This window comes from Nannospalax galili, unplaced genomic scaffold (genome assembly GCF_000622305.1).
Source record: "Nannospalax galili isolate Female #2095 unplaced genomic scaffold, S.galili_v1.0 scaffold54, whole genome shotgun sequence".
Classification (NCBI taxonomy): Eukaryota; Metazoa; Chordata; class Mammalia; order Rodentia; family Spalacidae; genus Nannospalax; species Nannospalax galili.
Genome location: NW_008341028.1, coordinates 6,023,150 through 6,042,667, shown reverse-complemented (window position 1 = coordinate 6,042,667; position 19,518 = coordinate 6,023,150). Strand labels below are relative to the sequence as shown.

General features: G+C 36.2%; 1 protein-coding gene across 8 annotated transcripts in view; it reads left to right on the top strand.

Annotated features, from left to right (window-relative positions):
• Dennd4a (DENN domain containing 4A) overlaps nucleotides 1-19,518 on the top strand; it is a 148,976-nt gene that overhangs the window by 73,606 nt on the left and 55,852 nt on the right. For 4 of the 8 annotated variants that reach the window (XM_029565000.1, XM_029564999.1, XM_008836325.3 and 1 more), the window contains 10 exons: nucleotides 14-232; nucleotides 1,304-1,449; nucleotides 9,405-9,538; nucleotides 11,116-11,251; nucleotides 11,782-11,988; nucleotides 12,074-12,202; nucleotides 12,457-12,598; nucleotides 13,565-13,696; nucleotides 17,946-18,062; nucleotides 19,155-19,286. In XM_029565000.1, coding sequence (XP_029420860.1) covers nucleotides 14-232; nucleotides 1,304-1,449; nucleotides 9,405-9,538; nucleotides 11,116-11,251; nucleotides 11,782-11,988; nucleotides 12,074-12,202; nucleotides 12,457-12,598; nucleotides 13,565-13,696; nucleotides 17,946-18,062; nucleotides 19,155-19,286 — 1,494 coding nt within the window. The remainder of the gene's footprint in view (nucleotides 1-13; nucleotides 233-1,303; nucleotides 1,450-9,404; nucleotides 9,539-11,115; nucleotides 11,252-11,781; nucleotides 11,989-12,073; nucleotides 12,203-12,456; nucleotides 12,599-13,564; nucleotides 13,697-17,945; nucleotides 18,063-19,154; nucleotides 19,287-19,518) is intronic. The other 4 variants (XM_029565001.1, XM_029565002.1, XM_017798987.2 and 1 more) reach the window with 4 other exon arrangements.

Genomic DNA, 19,518 nt, shown 5'->3' with positions numbered 1-19,518 from the left:
TATCTCTTCACAGTGCAGCAGAGACCAAGAGACGATGGACTAATGGACTTAGCAATGAATGATTATGACTTTAATTCTGGAAAAAGGTTGCACATGATAGATTTGGAAATCCAAGAGGCATTTTTGTTTTTCATGGCCTCTATTTTAAAAGGTTATAGATCATATTTAAGGCCAATAACACAAGCCCCATCTGAGACAGCAACTGATGCAACCTCTCTTTTTGCCCTTCAAGGTGAGTGATTATATGGTTCTATAACTTTCATATTATTAAGCTTAAATTTGTGATTTTCCAATTGGTCTTTGAGTTAATAATTCATATTTACCAAAGCACATACCTAGCCTACTCTGAGAAGTGAGTGAGTGCCAACTCTGCTGATCCATTTCTATAGGATGAGTTCTTTCCCTGATTCATTAAATGGAATCCTATTAGAAAGATTCATAGAAGAAACTCTGAAAACTACAGAACCTTCTAATCATGTTGTGTTCCACTATGTTGTGTCACATATGTGTTGAGATATTGATGCTTTCAGCTTTCAGGGCTGCCAGACAGTATACAAGATGCAGAGGAACCCCTGGGATGGGTAACTCCAGGCTTGAATAGCCTCATTTATTTTATTTCAGTCTGCTTTACAGATAGTACTTTCTGTCTCTGCTGCAAAGAAAAAAAAAAGTTAGAAAACCACAGAGTGCATTTGACGTCATGATATATATTTACTTTCTCTTATAGTGTTTAATATTTGAAAGAGAAAATCCCTTAGTAAGTATATGCGCAGTGCCTCCAGAGTCTAGGCATTGGATATATGTTACTAATCAGAAGAGATAGAAAAAAAGAGACATGGCCACTTTCAGTTTATAGTCAAGAATGTCAGCAATAAAAAAGTAATAAGAATTAACACATTTAGTTTATAGCTTTAAATAATATATCTATATACAAGAAGAGAACAAGAACCAGAGAACACATGTATGTACAATATGCAAACTATTTGTACAAAAGTAGTGATTGCAAGAATTGAAATTTGATAGTTCACATGTAATCTTCAAGATAATGGGATAATTCAGATGACAGTTTGAGCTGTCCGTATTACATTCCTTTCCTGTGGCTTGTCCTGTTGCTTTCTTGTTTGTCAGGTCATTCTCCTGCTCAGAGACCTTAGTTGGTTTTGTTTTGTTTTGTTTTGTTTTGTTTCTGCAAAGTAATGGAGAAAATGAGGGCGTAAATAACATGGTTGATCAAGTTTCTTTTAGCAACAAAAGTTTCTGAATCTATAAATCTATTCTCACATTGTATATTTTTATTGAATAGCTTTCTTAAGAAGCCGGGACCGATCACATCAAAAATTCTATAACATGATGACCAAAACGCAAATGTTTATTCGCTTCATTGAGGAGTGTTCTTTTGTCAGTGATAAAGATGCAAGCCTGGCATTTTTTGATGATTGTGTAGATAAAGTAAGTAACAGTGTGTCTATAGTGCCCTAACTTATTCTATGTGACTACTATAAATGTTTTTGTTTCTATTTGTAGATTTTAACAAAATATAAAATAATTTGATTATTATAATTGACCGCTTACAATGAGAGTTTTTGGTGACCTGCTAGAAATCACAGAGCATATTTTCATTATTTTTTATTTATTATTAGTATTATTACTAGTGTATGTCGATGTGTACGCATGTGTGTGGGGGTCAGAGGACAACTTTTAGGAGTCAGTTTTCTCCTACCATGGGTTCAGGCCACCTCCTTGGTAGCTTGCCAATACTCTAGTCCCATAAGTATTACTCCCAGGGATTGCAGAATTAGCTCTAAACATTTAACCATTCCCAGGGAGCCTCCATGCTCATGTTGACTGCACTCATCAAGCAGGCATGCCACACCATACAACATGGAGGAAGACAGCCCCTCTGTGATTTCCCCTGCTAACTTTCCCTCTGGGTAGAGAACTGTACCTTGGTTGCATGTCTTAGCACCCCTTGTAGGGGCCATGCAACCACTGACATAGCAAGAAGGCATGCTCTTCATACCACATAGGGAAAGGTAGCCATGTTGGGATTTCCTCCATGGCCATTCCTCCCTCAGCTTGTTTAGCCTCAGTTGTATGCTTTGCTAGGACGATGTAGTCATTCATCCCCAGCTCATATTTGGTTCTGTCAGGTCCCTGTTTCACAATAGTGTTGTGTAAGAGACTTTCTCAGGGGGAGAGGGACACAACATACGTACATCAACATGCATACATGTATTTACCCAGCGAGGGAAGCCATGACCAGAGTAACGACTGCACCAACGTCCAACTTGGTGAACCAATAAGTATACAATTTGATAATTTTTGACAATTGTATATTTTTATGAAACCATAGAAATGGTTCAGAAATATAGAACATTTTCCTTACCCCAGAGAGGGTTATGTTCAAGCAGAAGGTTTGTATGTTCTATTTTAAATAATTTATTTATAAATAGATTCTTAGAATGCTACCTTTTTTTAAGTTGAGCTCTATTTTTTTTTATCTTTTTGAGTCAGGGTCTCCCTGTAGCCCCAGCTGTCCTGGAACTCACTATGTAGACCAGGCTGGCCTTGAACTCACAGAAATCTGCCTGCCTCTGCCTCCCAAGTGCTGGGATTAAAGGCGTGCACCACCACGCCCAGCTGAGCTCTATTTTAAAGAGGAGATAATGTTCTAGGCACTTTCTCAGACCTGTCAGTGCAGCATTGTACCAAGACTTTATTTTTCAATATTTAAAATTTTTATTTTTATTATTTTTTAATTATGTGTATGTGTCTGAGTGTGGGTGTGTCAACATTAGTGTGGGTGACTACAGAAGCCAGAGGTGTCAGATCCCCTGGTACTGGACTTACAAGCTGTTGTGAGCCACCTGATGTGCATGCTTGGAACTGAACTTGGTTTCTCTGCAAGAACAGTGAGCATTCTTGACCACTGAACCGTTCTCTTCCCCCCCATTTTTCAATATTTTAACACACTAAGCTTGCCTTGTAAAACAAAATATTGGCAATAAGCAGGGAGGTATATCTTTAAATTTTTCTCTATATCCTTTTGTTACAGGAATAATTGTGGGTGTTATACACACATAGATACACACACATGCATGCATTCACACATGTGCGTGCACACATTCATACACATGCATGTAAATATGATTCCAACTAGCATCATGAACTTTGAATGCCTTTCCCATATGATGCCAAGTTTTCACTGGCCAAATGTATGTGCTCACAGAGATTCCCTTGTGAACAATAGCATACATTTGTATAAGCTATTTCTGTGCCAAGCTAATTGAATCATATGGGACCAAATTAGTAGCCAAGTTTTAGCTAATAGCATGTGTTAGTGAATAAGTTTATTAACCCACCTAGGAACACTGAATTATTCGTAGGACTCCAATTAACAATTAATATTGTTTTCTTTTTGATTCATTAATGCATTTTATCCACAAGTCTTGCTTCAGTTAAACTTATACTGTAGTGTTGTCTGGTTTAATGAAATACCAATTCACATTGTAAGACATACAAGACTTAAATTTCACTCAGTCCCTAGGATATCATGTCCTAAAGAGAATCTCTTAATTCTGATAATACATTAGATTGTCTAGCATTTTCTATAGGTCACCTGATATTTATATGATAGGAGTCAATGCAGTAGATGACTTGAACAATTCCTTTTAAAATACAAATTCCAAGATGTCTCAAAAAATAAAATCAATTAATGTATAACGGTATTTCTAGATATAACTTTCTAGATTCAATGAAAGATCACTTATATACGTACACTGGACTAACATTATACTTAAAGATTTTAATGACTAGTCAGAAAAACAAAACTGAGAATTAGGCTAGGAATATGGCTCAGTTGTACAACATTTACCTAGCATTGATCAAGACCCTTGGTTCAGTCCCTAAATGTGACAAAAACAAATATCCTGAGAATTAGTACACTAAAGTGAAGTTACTTATGTTTGTTTGTTTGTTTGTTTGTTTTCTATAATTCAAGGAACACACTTATTAGAGAAAGTAAAGTATCTAGTGTATATTTTAATAAACTTTAACAATTTAACAGAAGCTAATTGTGTCTCTAGTATTATGAAGCAGAACCCCCTGAAATATAAGTGCAGTGTGTTACTGCCTTTCATACTTTATTACCCCAATAAGAACACTAAGAACCAAAATTCAGTATATACTTTTTTTTTTGAGACAGGATCTCCCTATAGCCCCAACTGGCCTGGAACATGTTATGTAGACCAGGCTGGCCTCAGATCTCACAGAGATCCACCTGCCTGTGCTTCCCTAGTGCGAGGATTAAAGGAATGCAACACCATGCCTGGCCCTATAAATACTTTTAATCTGCAAATGTTTTCAGGATGTCAGTGCACTTTAAGAATAGTCATTTATGCGGAGGTTGTTCTTTAGTTGAATGACTGAAATCATTTTCTAAGTGAACAAACCCTCTAGCCTCTAGCAGTTTAGCTATGAAAAATAAATAAAATTAGATGCTTATTAACTCTCCACTAGTCCATGCCTATGATTGGACAGAAATTAGACATTTTCTTCTTTTGATTTTAGCATATCCAAACTGAAAACATTTGACTGAATGTTGAAATCTAAAATGAGTAATGCTGAATAGAAATGAGAAAAACAATATATGAGAATTATTTGTGCTTCATTTATGATTAATTTAGGAACCATGTGTGCTGCTTCTTCATATGATTATATTTTAAATCCTTGCAATCTGTTCCTGTAGGATGGTACTTAACTAAGTAAGGGCAGTTTTGTGTAACAAATAGTCTGCTGAGGTATTTTTCTTTGTCAGGCATCTCTTTGTACTGTTTTCTGAGCATATTAATGTCATGGAATAATATAAAGAGGATATGAAAATTATTTTAATTTTATCCTGCTGTGGGTGTTGGATTTCTTTTTCTCTCACTAGAGACAGATGTCACTGTACTTTCAAAAAGAGAGAGTTGTTAAAACAATAAACATAGGCTTTGTGACATTGCTATATTTACAATGCAAAATTTTATGTGCAATTAAAGGGAAATGTCTTTTTACCAAGGGAGTTGAATCTATAGGGCAAAGTTTTAAATTATATTTGACTTTACACTAAGAAATACAGGATTTTAGTATTTTGCTTTCCCTGAAATCTAGTTTTGTCTTGCGTTTGTTACTAATTCATCTCAAAACCCTTATGCAAAACAAAACACTTTCCAATACATCAGGTTATCCATTTGATTTTTAAAATTCTCATTGGAACTTTCTATTCTATCATATGTCCTCCTCTATCACCTTGGTAATTACATTAACCACTCTAGAATTGAATGCCCTGTTTTCTGGCTTCAGTGACTACTTTCTTGATGTATTTCCTTGTTATAGTGAAGCACATCTTCCAGTAACTTAGTGAGAAAGAGTTCATAGAGGCATACAGTTTTTGATACCCTGCCTATCTGAAAATTTCCTCCCTGCTACTACTCGATTGCTAATTTGGTTGGATTAAAATTTGAAATTCAGACAGGTGTGGTAGCGCACACTTTTAGTCCCTGCACTCAGAGGCAGAGGTGGGTGGATCTCTGTGAGATTGAGGCCAGACTAGTCTCCATAATAAGTTCCAGGCCAAAGGTGACTACAGGGAGACCCTGTCTCAAAAAGACCGAAAAGGAAGGAAGGAAGGAAGGAAGGAAGGAAGGAAGGAAGGAAGGAAGGAAGGAAAAAGAAGGAAAGAAGGAAAGAAGGAAAGAAGGAAAGAAGGAAAGAAAGAAATTCACTGCTGTATCGTGTATTGTCTTTTACCTCCAGTAAGATGTTGCCAAGAAGTCTATCATCACCTTTGTCTCTAGACTTCTCTGATTTCTCTCTGTCTCTCTCTGTCTCTCTCTCTCTTTCTCTCTCTCTCTCTCTCTTTCTCTGCCTTGCAAAGGTCCTTTTTATTCAACAAATTGGACATGTGTAGGTTCTTTTAATTTGTGGTTTCATTTCCTTCAGTTTAGAAATTTTTCTTGCATTTAAATTTTTTCCTTTTCTCCCCTGTTCTCTTTTTTCCTGAAATATGAATTTGAATATTGACTTTTTTAGCTTGATCCTCCTATTTTCTTTTTTCACCTCATTTTCTCTCTGTATATATAGATATATATAATTTTTTTTTTGGTCTTTTTGAGACAGGGTCTCCTTGTAGCCAGCCCCAGCTGGCCTGGAACTCGCTATGTAGACCAGGCTGGCCTCAAACTCACAGAGATCCACCCACCTCTTCCTCCCAAGTGCTGGGATTAAAGGCGTGTACCACCATGCCCAGCCTCTGTCTTTATATTTTTGAGAATTTTATCTTCTAGTCCTTCTATTTCTGGTATCGTATTTGCCATTTCCTTACAATTCACCAAATGTTTCTTTTTTTAATAAAGCATCTTGTTCTTACTTCATGGATGTAGGGTTACTTTCCTAGTTATTTTAAAGGTTTCTCCTCCCTGCATTCTCTCTCTTCTTATGAGTGCCTTTTTATATTTGTTTATTTTGTTTTTAAGTTATTAATTTTCCTTGTGCCTTTTGCCTTCTTTTGACTGATATTTTTATTGCATTTCTATAAGTGTGGGTTGATAACAAAAAGAGAGCCTAACTATTTCATTTGACTCCATGTTTTATCATTGTCTGTAATTATTTTCTTTTGAGGGGGAGGTGGTATATGTGTGTGTATGTGTGAGTACACTTACCCATGTGGGTATGTGTGGAGGCCAGAAGTTGGTGTTGGATTTCTTCCTCAGTCACTTCTCCACTTTAATTTTTGAGGCAAAGTTTCTCATTGAACCTAGAGCTTGCCATTTCAACTAGGCTGGCTGCCCAGAAGACCTCAAGATCCACCTGTCTCCACCCCTCCCCCAACTGGGATCAGAGACGTGCACTGCCATCGCCATTTTTTTTAACATGGGGGCTGGGATTCCAAACTCAGGTCTTCATGCACAGCAAGCACTTTACCCATTGAGCCATCTCTTAAGTCCCTGTAATTATTTTCTTTTAGGCAGATTATTTCCACAATTAGTATAATGTAGTCTCTAACCTGGGATCATAAGCCTAACTGCCTCTGTTCTCACAGCTGAATGGGAAAGGGTTTCTCCTTATTGTAGCATGTAGATGTTTGCTTACTTTACTTGTTTTCAGTAACCTCCCTCATCTCCCTTAGTGTTTTTAAATGTAAAGTCCCTTTGGTTCACCCAGGAAAAAACAAGTAAACAAAAACCAAAAAAGTCCTAGTACTCTGCCAGCATTGGTGAAAGCTAATGTTTTAACTCTTGGCTTGTTCATATGGATCTGGGAGTCCTTAAATGAGGGTACTAATCCACCTGTTTCAATCTCACTTTATTCCCAACTTCAAAGCTATGTAGCACATGTGCATGTACAGTGTATATGTATGTTTGTATATGTGTATGTGTGGGTGCATGTGGAGGCCAGAGGTTGAAGTTGGGTGCCTTTATTACTCTCTACCTTGTTTTTTGAAACAGGGTCTCTCACTGAACCTGATGCTCAACTGATTGGCTAGACTGACTGACCTCTAGCAGCCCTGGGATCCTCCTGTTTCCACATACCCAGCACTAGGTTTTACAGATGCATTACACCTCACCCAGGTTTTATGTGGGTGCTAAGGATATGAACTCAGGTCCTCTTGCTTTTGTGGCAAGCACTTTACCCACTGAGCTATCTCCCTAGCCCCCATATAGCACTTTTTATTCTTGTCCTATCTGAAGCACAACAGAGCAAAACAGCTTGCATTTTGGCCATCCTCCAGCTTCCTTTTCCCAATGCCAAATCAGTGCTGTGGGGTTTTCACAAGTCGCATCAGTTTATTTTGCAGCTTCTGAAATGTTTTGAACTCTAGCTCTGCTGTTGTCCCCCACCCCTCTTTCAGTAAAATTTTGTCTTTGGAGGTTTTTTTTTTTTCTTTCTAGCCTCCTTACTGTCATTTTGATGAGATTTTAAGAAGTACTGAAGGCAAACTACTGCATTGTCTTTGTGTTGTTCAAGCAGAAGTCTACACAATTGTTTGTTTTAACCTTCAGTGACTATATTTCATCCAGTGAATTTACTGCCCTTTACTTATCTATTCTTTGACATATACATTACTTCTAGTTAGTTACTATTGCAAACCTACAAAAACATATTTAGTGCTTATAGATGTTTTTTCATAGTATGTTATTTTCATAAAAAAGAATGGTGGAAATGTTTGAACATATCTTGCTTTCTAAAAATGACTGTACCAGACCGGGTATGTAGCTTAGGGGTAGAGCCCCTGCCAACAGTGTGCAAGGTGCTATTCTATTTATTATGTCATTGCTAGTGACCCCATATAAAAATATTTCTTTCCCCAGAAGGAAGCTCAAGGAACAATTTTATTAAGAGTTTGAGAGAAAAACAATAGAACAGGCAAGCTATAAATCTTGGCAGCTGCTGGGAAGAAGGAGATGGATAAGAGGAAGAAAGACAGTCATGCCATTTGAGTTAGGGTCTGGCATGTTCAGCAAGGAAGGGTGACAAGCTGCATGGCAGAAGGGGAAAGGGGGAGTCAGAGAAAGTGAGAAAGTCCAGTGTGCTGGGAAAAGCATCCTTAGGATTTGGGCTGGTATCTGAAAGAAAAACAAAGAAGGAAAAGGACAAATTAGACTTATCTAATACAAAAAAGCAGGCAGTTCTAGCAGTGTTACCAGGAGGAAAGGCCTGCACATGGCTGCCTGAAAGTCTTTTTGACATACTAAAATAAGAAAGGAAGCTTCTTTTATACCAAGAGGCTTTTAAATATCCTTCAGTAGGATGGAAATAAGTGGTGGTTCCAGCAATAATGTATTCTCCTTTGTTTACATTTTTATTCTGAATATTTACTTTGTCTTTTTAAAAAAATCAAGTAACACTAATGCATACTCATTATCTTAATTGGAAGTAAAAAAATAAAGAATAATATGAATTAATTGCTAATGATGCTATCACCCATAGTTAACATGATGATGATGTGTATGTGTGTGTTTGAGAGGAAAAAAGAGAACATGTACAAATATATCATACCATACATAATCACCCTCTTTAAAAAATTAGGAATAGGGAGTTGGGCATGGTGGGATACAGTTTTAATCCTAGCATTCAGGAGACAGAAGCAGGTGGAGTTGGAGGCCAGCCTGGTACCTACTGAGATCCAGGCCAGCGAGGCTACATAGTGAGACCCTGTCTTCACAAAGGTAAAATAAATAATAAATTTTTAAAAATTAGAAATAGGGTCTGCAAGATGGCTTAGCAAGTTAAGGCACTTTTGTAAAAATAGAACTTTAGGATCCATTTTTGCAAATGATTTATTTAATTAACTATTACCATATAGATTAACAGTTGCCTAACTGATGTGGCTTTCTAAACTGTTGTTTTTCAAACTCCTTCAGGTGGATATGGACAAAAGTGGTGAAGTGCGACTTATAGAACTGGATGAATCTTTCAAAAGTGAACATACTGTTTTTGTAACACCACCTGAGATCCCCCATCTACCCAATGGTGAAGAACCCCCTTTACAGTACAGGTATTCAAGAAGCAGAATGTTTGAGATTGAGAGAGAAGCAATCCATCATCTGTGACGTAGCTTTCTAAGGACTGTGGTATTTTCAAAATCCAAACTTTACAGATCCCTAATTTTTAGGTGGTAAGCAAGCTTATCCCACATCCATTATTAAGTTTTGAGGCATAAACAGGAAAAAATTATAATTTTGTATAAAATAGGCTTGGACAGCTCTCTAATTATATCTATACAAGTAGTCTCATCAATAATAAATTATTAGACCACACACATTCACATGTAGCACTTTTATTATAGAATTTTGATTTTTGCTTCTCACTAAAGCTGATTTCCTCACTTCTACCCTCTTTATTTTGTATATGCATTGATTAATGTAACTGACTTACAAAAAATTGTGAATGTAATTTAAAGTCAATATCTGGCCTTAATTTGTATGATATAAATTTTGAACTATTCATTTTTCAGTGAATTTTTAAGACATGAAATTTCAGAATTATTAAAATTGAATGTTGTTAATTTAGGAGATTTACAGGAGACTGCTGTGTGCTTGATGTATAGTCTTAACTGATACATTCCCCCTGCAGTCAAGTCTAGTGGGGAAGGCAGAAAAGTTCTGAGTATAGCAAAATAAAAACTTTGATAGAGGTAGATTTATTATTTAGTTTTGGGTACTATACATTTGTTTTTACCTAAAATTGCATTTCCTTTCAGATTTTAATTTTTTTATTCTCCACCAATACTTTAAAGATTCTAGAATTATTTCATATTTATAATTCATTGAATCACAGTTTGCTTTTCTTTCTCTTGAATGAGGTCCTAAACCCACTAGCTAACCTGATAAGACAATCAAGATAAGTGAGACAGGCCTGGTATGCTGATGTTACACTGCCAGTTATTTACAACTTTTTTTTTTTTTTTTTTTTTTTTTTTTTTTTTTGGTATTTTTGAGACAGGGTCTCCCTGTAGCCCCAGCTATCCTGGAACTCACTACGTAGACCAGACTGGCCTTGAACTCACAGAGATCCATCTGCCTCTGCCTCCTGAGTGCTGGGTGTTTACATCTTTTTGAGAGGAAGAATAATTATCTCAATCCAAGCAACAGTATCAGTGGCTGTCTTGTTTAAAAGAGTATTGTTTTGGGGTTGGGGATTTAGCTCAGTGGTAGAGCATTTGCCTAGCAAGCGCAAGGCCCTGGGTTTGATCCTCAGCTCCGGCATGGGGGGTGGGGGACAAAAGAGTATTGTTTTATTGGACCCTTTACCACTTTACCAACAGTGACATTTACTAATGTATTTGCTATGTATTTACATAAATACTAATTTCTGAAAGTTTGCTGGAGTTGCTTTGGAATTTGATGTCAAGTTCATTTAAATGTATTTCCCCTTTTACTCCCAGATTGAGTCTGTATTTGATTATTACATATCTAAATATTAAAGTAAGAAAAGTAACATTAGCAGAAATATTTGTTGAGTATGTATCATAATGTGATAAAGATAAATTCTGGGTTAAGGAGTTATTTGATCATAATTCTTTTAGCTAGTAACCATCTATGATTGAATTTTTTTTCTTCTTTTCTGAAACAGCTATAATGGATTTCCAGTTCTTAGGAACAATTTATTTGAGAGGCCTGAAGGATTTCTACAAGTACAAAAGAACAAATTGCCTTTGAAATCAAGTAGTCCTAGTAGCCCTTCTCCCATGTTCAGAAGAACAAAACAGGTGCTTTGAAAGCTTTCTGTTCCTCCTGTAATCAAATACTAGAACAAGAAGTAAATATGAGGCCAGGCATTGTAGCACACACCTTTAATCCCGGCATTTGGGAGGCAGAGTCGGATGGATCTCTATGAAATCGAGGTCAGCCTGGTCTACATAGTGAGTTCCAGGCCAACTGGGGCTACAGAGAGACCCTACCTCAGAAGAAAATAAATAAATTCTATATTCATCCTCTCTTAATAAACTTTACTGTCCCAAATGTAATCTTTACTAGATGATTATGTTCTTTATGCACTCTGAAGATAGTTTGTAGTAATTTGATTTCAGGAAATTAACCAAGTTACCTTGTCCTAGAACTTTATTTTACATAGTGTACAATACAGATTTAAGAGGAGATTTGAAAATATATTAATTATAGACAGGTTTTGTTAAGGAAATATTACAAAAGCATGTGACTTTGCTGTGTTCACTATTCATTTAACTAAGGATGCCTAAATGTGTACATGTATTAATGAGATACTGGAATTTTTTTCTAGGAAATTAAATCAGCCCATAAAATTGCGAAGAGATATTCTTCTATCCCTCAAATGTGGTCTAGGTGTCTACTGCGTCACTGTTATGGATTGTGGTTTATTTGTCTCCCAGCTTATGTAAAAGTTTGTCATTCCAAAGTCAGGGCTCTGAAAACAGCATATGATGTGCTTAAAAAAATGCAGCTGAAGAAGATGGATCCACCTGATGAGGTGATATATATGTTCCAAAATGTTGTTTTACTTCAGATTTATGTATATAAGTATGTTTCTGTACATGTCTCAACTTGTATTGCAGGTGTGCTACCGCATTCTCATGCAGCTCTGTGGACAGTATGACCAGCCTGTGCTTGCAGTCCGAGTGCTTTTTGAAATGCAGAAAGCTGGTATTGACCCCAATGCGATCACTTATGGGTATTACAATAAGGTAGTTATTTTGATTTAATGAAGAAAGAATACTGTTTTTGTCATTGCACATTAATTCAGTGCCAAAATTGTCAATGCAGGGGCTATTTGACATTTGTTTTAGAGTATTCAGAATTTATTTTGTAAATTAAGTAAGAATATTTTTGTTTTCCATTGTATTAGACAATCTCCTTTGTAACTCTTTAGTTTGATTCTGAAGCCAGTTTATATTCATTTATAACAATATTTTATTTTTTTATTTTGTTGACTGGATAGGCTGTTTTGGAAAGTACTTGGCCTTCAAGAAGTCGCAGTGGCTATTTTCTTTGGACAAAAGTAAGAAATGTTGTTTTAGGAGTAGCACAGTTCAAAAGAGCTTTAAAGAAACATACACAGTTATCACAGACAACTGTCTCAGGTAATTAAAATTTTTTAAATATTTTATTTATTATTTTTATGTGTACGAGTGTATTACCTGCATGTATGTGAGGTGCACCCATGTTGTGCAATGCCGGCGGAGGTCGGAAGAGGGCTTCGAATTCCCCTGGATCTGGAGTTAAGGATGGTTCATAGCCACCGTGTGGGTGCTGGGAATCAAACCTGGGTCCTCTGCAAGCGCAGTCAGTGAGTGCTCTTAACCGCTGAGCCATCTCTCCAGCCCCGGTAATTAAAAAATTTTAAAGTATGCATATGTTTTACTCTTTTTCAAAATTAATTTATTATATTTTATATTTTTGAAATTTTTTAAAGACTTTAAAAATATTGAATGTTTTCCAAATTTTATTGCCAGTTGGAAATTTTTAATAAAAGTTGACTATCCTGTTATCAGCAATGCTTTGGTACCAGGAATGTTTTTGGTCTGGAAATGTTTTTCGATTTTGGAATGTTTGCTTGTATGTAATGAAATACATGGGAGTGGGATCCAAGTCATTCAGGTTTCATATATACTTTACACACATGGCCTTAAAGTAACTTTATATAATATTTTTACTGTGCCTGTGTCTTGACTATGATATATCACATAAGGTCAATTGTGGAATTTTCCACTTGCGTCATGTTGGTGCTTAGATTTCAAGTTTACAGACTAAGGAAATTCAGCCTATATTAGAGTACTCTTGCCATTAAAAAAAAAGACATCATATTTCTCCTTTTTTCAACTGTAGATTATCAGTTTGGTGATTTTGGTGATTTTGTTTTGTTCATTAATAATTCATAGTAGGTTCGTTGTTGTAGTTAGACTTTGCTGAGTGTGTGGCATACCATGCATTTGTTACATTAGATTATTATTAGATTATTAGTTATTATTAGATTATTATGACACAAACTCTAATGTGTCATTCTGGTACCTCCTTGAGTATAAAATGCTGTAAATTCTGTTCTTAAGCAGGTGGCAGTGACCTGGATGCTGTTAGTCATGGCAGCATGGATAGTGGTCATGAGATACACTCTGTGGAGCAGGCACCTTTTAATACGGGTTTAATCAAAGTATATGCTACTGATGATAGAGCTAGTACAGGTTTGTGTATGCTTATGTATACATTTATTATAGTATGTTTTGAAAATTAGAATTGCTAGCCTGTATCTTTTAATTTTTGTCTTCAGTGATGTGCTTGTCACTTTTTGATTTCTATTAGGCACTTGGTTTGACATTGATTGATTTCTATTAGGCACTTGGTTTGACATTGATTTAATAGCTATATTCAACTTTATTCATTATGTGTTTGAGAGGTTATGAAGTATTTAATTCAAGCATTTATTCCATGATAATCCAATTAACTCCAAATAGCCGCAGATCTTTTCACCATATTTTTTTCTCCTTCCCCCACCCCCAGTGCTAGAGATCAAATCCACATATGCTAGGCAAGGGCTCTGCCACTAAGCTATACTCCAAACCCCTTATCATGTCATTTTCTTGGATAAATTCTTCATAATTATGAAATTTTTATCTTTTAATTTTTGTCTTCGGCACTTGGTTTGACATTGATTGATTTCTATTAGGCACTTGGTTTGACATTGATTGATTTCTATTAGGCACTTGGTTTGACATTGATTTAATAGCTATATTCAACTTTATTCATTATGTGTTTGAGAGGTTATGAAGTATTTAATTCAAGCATTTATTCCATGATAATCCAATTAACTCCAAATAGCCGCAGATCTTTTCACCATATTTTTTTCTCCTTCCCCCACCCCCAGTGCTAGAGATCAAATCCACATATGCTAGGCAAGGGCTCTGCCACTAAGCTATACTCCAAACCCCTTATCATGTCATTTTCTTGGATAAATTCTTCATAATTATGAAATTTTTATTAGCATTTTTAAACAAACATATCTCTGTTTCTGAGTTAATGGTATTATCCCATTGTCAATTTCCTGTTTTTAACATTATACTATGACCATATAGGGTATCATCAGGAGAAACTGGGTAAAGGTACCACCGAGAACTCTGTACTATATTATTGTTTTACATCTTTTGAGTCAAACTTTGTTATAATTTAAATGCAAAAATACTAGCATTCTAGCACTGAATAGGTATTTTTTCATTGAAATATAAGATTTGTACATAAGCCTTACTGGTGTGATGGCTCAGTGGGTAAAGACAATTCCAGCCAAGCCTTTGATTCCTGGGACACATATTGTGGAAAGAGAGAACTGACTCCCCCAAGTTGTCCTCTGACCTCCACATATGTGCCATGGCATGTCTTTGCACACACACCCACCCACAAATAAATAAATATTTTTAAAAGATGTGTACATGGGGCTGGAGAGATGGCTTAGCAGCTAAGAACACTGATTGTTCTTGCAGAAGACTGGGGTTTGAATCCCAGCACCCACATGGCAGCTAAAAACTATCTGTAACTCCAGTCCCAGAGGATCCGACAGCCTCTTCTGACCTCCACAGGCATTGCACGACACGGGTGCACTTACCTACATGCAGGCAGTACACGTATACACATAAAATAAAATAATAAATAAGATTTTTTTTAAAAACTCAAAAAAAGATGTGTACATTTAAAAGCGATACACTTAAATTACTTACATAATTCCAACTAAATTATTTTTTAAATTACACATGACTTTTTAAAATAGTATAAGCATGAACTCTTAATGGGCAGAAGCTTTAAAACCTGAGGCATTATTGTAAAACATGAATGGGAGGGGAGCTGGAGGGACGATTTAACAGTTAAAAGTAAGTACTGCCTTTCCAGAGGACCTAATTTTGGTTCTCTGCACCTGTGTAACACGGCTCACAGCCACCTATAACTCCAGCTCTAAGAGATCCAGTGTCCTCTTCAGGCCTCTCCAGGTACCTGCAATGATGTGCACATACCCCCACTCAGATAGACACTAGTACACATAATTAAAAATAAAAATAACCCTTTTTAAAAAAATTTAAAAAGCCATGAAGGATACTTACCTCTGCAAATGGCAACATTGTTTTGGTCTGTTTCATTTTATACTGACTTTTTTTTTTATCTTATTGAGATAGTGTCTTATATCGCCCCAGCTGGCCTGGAACATGTTATATAGAAAAGGATGGCCCCAAACTCACAAAGATCCACCTGCTTCTGCCTTCTGTGCTGGGATGAAAGGCATGCACCACTATGCCTGGCCTTATGCTAACAAGGCCAGCCTGGTCTACATAGTGAGTTCCAGGACAGCTGGGGCTACAAGGAGACCCTGTCTCAAAAAGACCAAAAAAATTTTTTTTCATTTTTATGATTTTTTTCTGAGACTGTCATACAATGTATTTTGATCATATTCAGACCTTCTCCCCCATCTTCACTCCCAATTATGCCAACTTTTAAGATTAATAAATATAAGCTGTGTTGAAATGTTGTACACCAATTCTTCCTTAGCTGGTTTTATTTTTTGATAATGCATTGTGAATTTAATCAGTTATTGAAGTTGTCCTTAGACCTTATCTCCTTAAAATGAAGCAATCTTTTATTTTTTTTAATTATGGATTTTAAAAAAGGCTGTCTGAAAATAGTATGGAACCTAAAAATAGTATCTTAAATTTCTTCTATTTGTGGTTTCTTTGGCAACAAGACCTGAAAGTTTCATTAGGCAAAAAAAATGCATGCTCAAAATTATAATAAAGATATTAATAGTAAATACCTAGTGATATTCAGTATACCTCTTTAGAATTCTTCACAAGTGTATAAAACTTTTATTTTTAGTCATAATCATGATAACCTTAATTTTATAAATCTGGGAACTGGAGGTTCAAACAAAAAAAAGTACATCATTTAAAATCACACATCTCCTGTGATTTAGAATCCTATCTTTTGATGCTAATCTGATGAAAAAAATTTGCTAAAACTGATACAGAACCTCTTTAATAAAAGAATGTGTTAGAAGTTTTCTATCACCAATGTAACGTTTCTTTTTTATTATTTTTATTTATGTGTCTATCTGAGTGGATGCCATGAGTGTGCCCTCATGAGGTGTCCTCAGAGGTCAGAAGAAGACATCATATCCCCTAACACTGGAGTTACAGGCAATTTTGAGCCACCCAACATGGGTGCTAAGATCCAAACTCAAGTTCTCTGCAAGAGCTAGTGCTCTTAACCATTGAGCTATCTATTCAGCCCCAACTTTTACTTTTCTTTTTTTAATTTTTTGATTTATTTTTATTTTATGTGAATGAGTATTGTGCTTGCACATATATAAATACACTTGTGCATGCAATGCCTGTGGAAGCCAGAAGGTATCAGATCCCTTGAAACTGGAGTTACGGACAGTTGTTAGCCACCATGTAGGTACTGGAAACTGAACTTGGATCCTTTGGAAGAGTGGTCAGTGCTCTTAACTGCTGAGCCATCTCTCCAGCTCCACTTTTGCTTTTCTTAATAGTAATGCAGTTCTATAATTATTCACTTGGATTTTGAGAAAATTAGTTAAAGGAATCTGACTTTGTGACAAAGTTGTTAGAGATTTAGCTCCAGTGGTCTATGTGTGCATGTTCTGTTACGAATTTCCTATAAATTTTCTTCAGTACTCAGGAAGCAGAGGCAGGTGGATTTCTGTGAGTTCAGCCAACAGGTCTACGTAGATCATATTTCACCAAAAAAAAAAAAAAACTAAGACTTTAACCAGGAGATGGACTTGTGTGAAGAATATCTAGTTTGCCGGGCATGGTGGTACATGCCTTTAATCCCAGCACTCAGGAGGCAGAGGCAGGATTTCTGTGAGATCAAAGCCAGCCTGGTCTACATAATGAGTTCCATCTAGGGAGACCCTATTAAAAAAAAAAAGATTATCTAGTTTGTGTTTTGATGCCCACATAATAGTGTAAATGTATATAAGTACTTGACTGCAATATGGAGCCAAAACTAAATTATTTTGAGATTGTGTCTTATATTAATGGAGTAGATGATGGGTAACCAACAGTAATGCTGTTGATGGGAAGTTTTGAAAAAGTCTGTTAGTAAATCCAAACAAAATTGTTCCTAATCACAATTGCTTTCACTAAAGAAATTTATGATAGGAGGCTGGAGAGATGGCTTAACAGGTTAAGAGCACTAGCTTCTCTTACAGAGAACTGGGGTTCGATTCCCAGCACCCACATGGTGGCTAACAACCGTACATAACTCCAGTTCCAGGGAATCCAACACTCTCTTCTGACTCCACGGGCATTATGCAACACAGGTGAACTTACACACATGCAGGCAATACACTCATAGATATAAAATAAAAATAATAAAGAAAGGAAAAAAAATTTATGATAAGCAACAGAGTTTGTTTCTTTTTTTGCTCAGGTGGCCAGTCTGACCTTGGATATAATTCATTATCTAAGGATGAAGTTAAAAGAGTGGGTATAGCTACTGAAAACATTCAAGAAGAAAAAGATAAAAAAGGGAGTGATTCTAGTTCCTGTAGGTATTGATAAGTTGATATTGTATAAAATTGTGAACTTACATTCATGAAAAACACAAGTGACTTTAAATATAAAAGCACTAATTTTGCTTTTTATTTTCCCATTATAAGTATCTTTTTTCTCATTATAAGCCCTCTTTGCCACCTAATATTTTCATATAAATGCTTTTTGTATGAAGTATATAGTCTCAGTGGTAAAACACTCTTCAATCAAATACTGTTAAAGTGAATATTATTTAACTCACAAAATACTTATAATAGAAAATTTGTGGGGGCGGTGTTTGGTTTTTTTGTCTTTTTGAGACAGGGTCTCCCTGTAGCCCCAGCTGTCCTGGAACTCACTTTGTAGACTGGCTTTGAACTCACAGAGATCCACCTGCCTCCCAAGTGCTGGGACTAAAGTTGTTTTTTTTTTTTTTGGGGTGTTTTTTTTTTTTTTTGGTCTTTTTGAGACAGGGTCTCCCTGTAGCCCCAGCTGTCCTGGAACTCACTTTGTAGACTGGCTTTGAACTCACAGAGATCCACCTGCCTCCCAAGTGCTGGGACTAAAGTTGTTTTTTTTTTTTTTGGGGTGTTTTTTTTTTTTTTTGGTCTTTTTGAGACAGGGTCTCCCTGTAGCCCCAGCTGTCCTGGAACTCACTTTGTAGACTGGCTTTGAACTCACAGAGATCCATCCACCTGCCTCTGCCTCCCAAGTGCTGAGACTAAAGGCGTGGGCCACCACGTCCAGCAAGGATTTTTTTTTAAATAGAACTCTGTCTGAGATTTAATTCCTTTAATGTATTTAATGTATGTTAGTGAATTGTGACTTATGTTTTCCCTTTTTCTTCCCACTTCAAAATCTGTTCTTCACAATCAAAGAGGAAATATAAAATTTGTGTATGGCCTAATGCATGAACAATATTAACTTAATCCACATTTGAAAGCCTTTAAGTGGAATGACTCCTTTGTTGACAAATATGTGGAGAAATATTTAGTATATTCTTTTCACCAATTTTCAGTTCAAACTATGTAAGACTAAAAGCGTCTCTTTACCTCCCACAATATGTATGAGTTGCACTCAATTAACATTTTCATTTTCATCTTTATAGTGTCAGAGAATGAGAGTACAAAAGGAAGCACAGATTGCCTTCCCACACTCAATTATCAAAGTTCTTCCAGTATAGTTCGCCTCAGTGGTGCAAATAACAACAGTGCTGATAAAATGCCTGGAGAATGCATAGGTAAGTTGAGTGATTTGCATTGGTTATCTGCAGAATGAATTGTATCTATATGTCTAGTGAATATAGTTTTCTTTTAATTGTATATGTGCTACAGTATGTGTGTGGAGGTCAGAAGACAACTTGTGGGTATTTTTCCTTTCAACACCATATGGGTCCAAGGGATCAAGCTCAGGTTGTCAGACTTGGTAGCAGGCACCCCTCCCCACTGAGCTATCTCACCAGCTCCAATGAA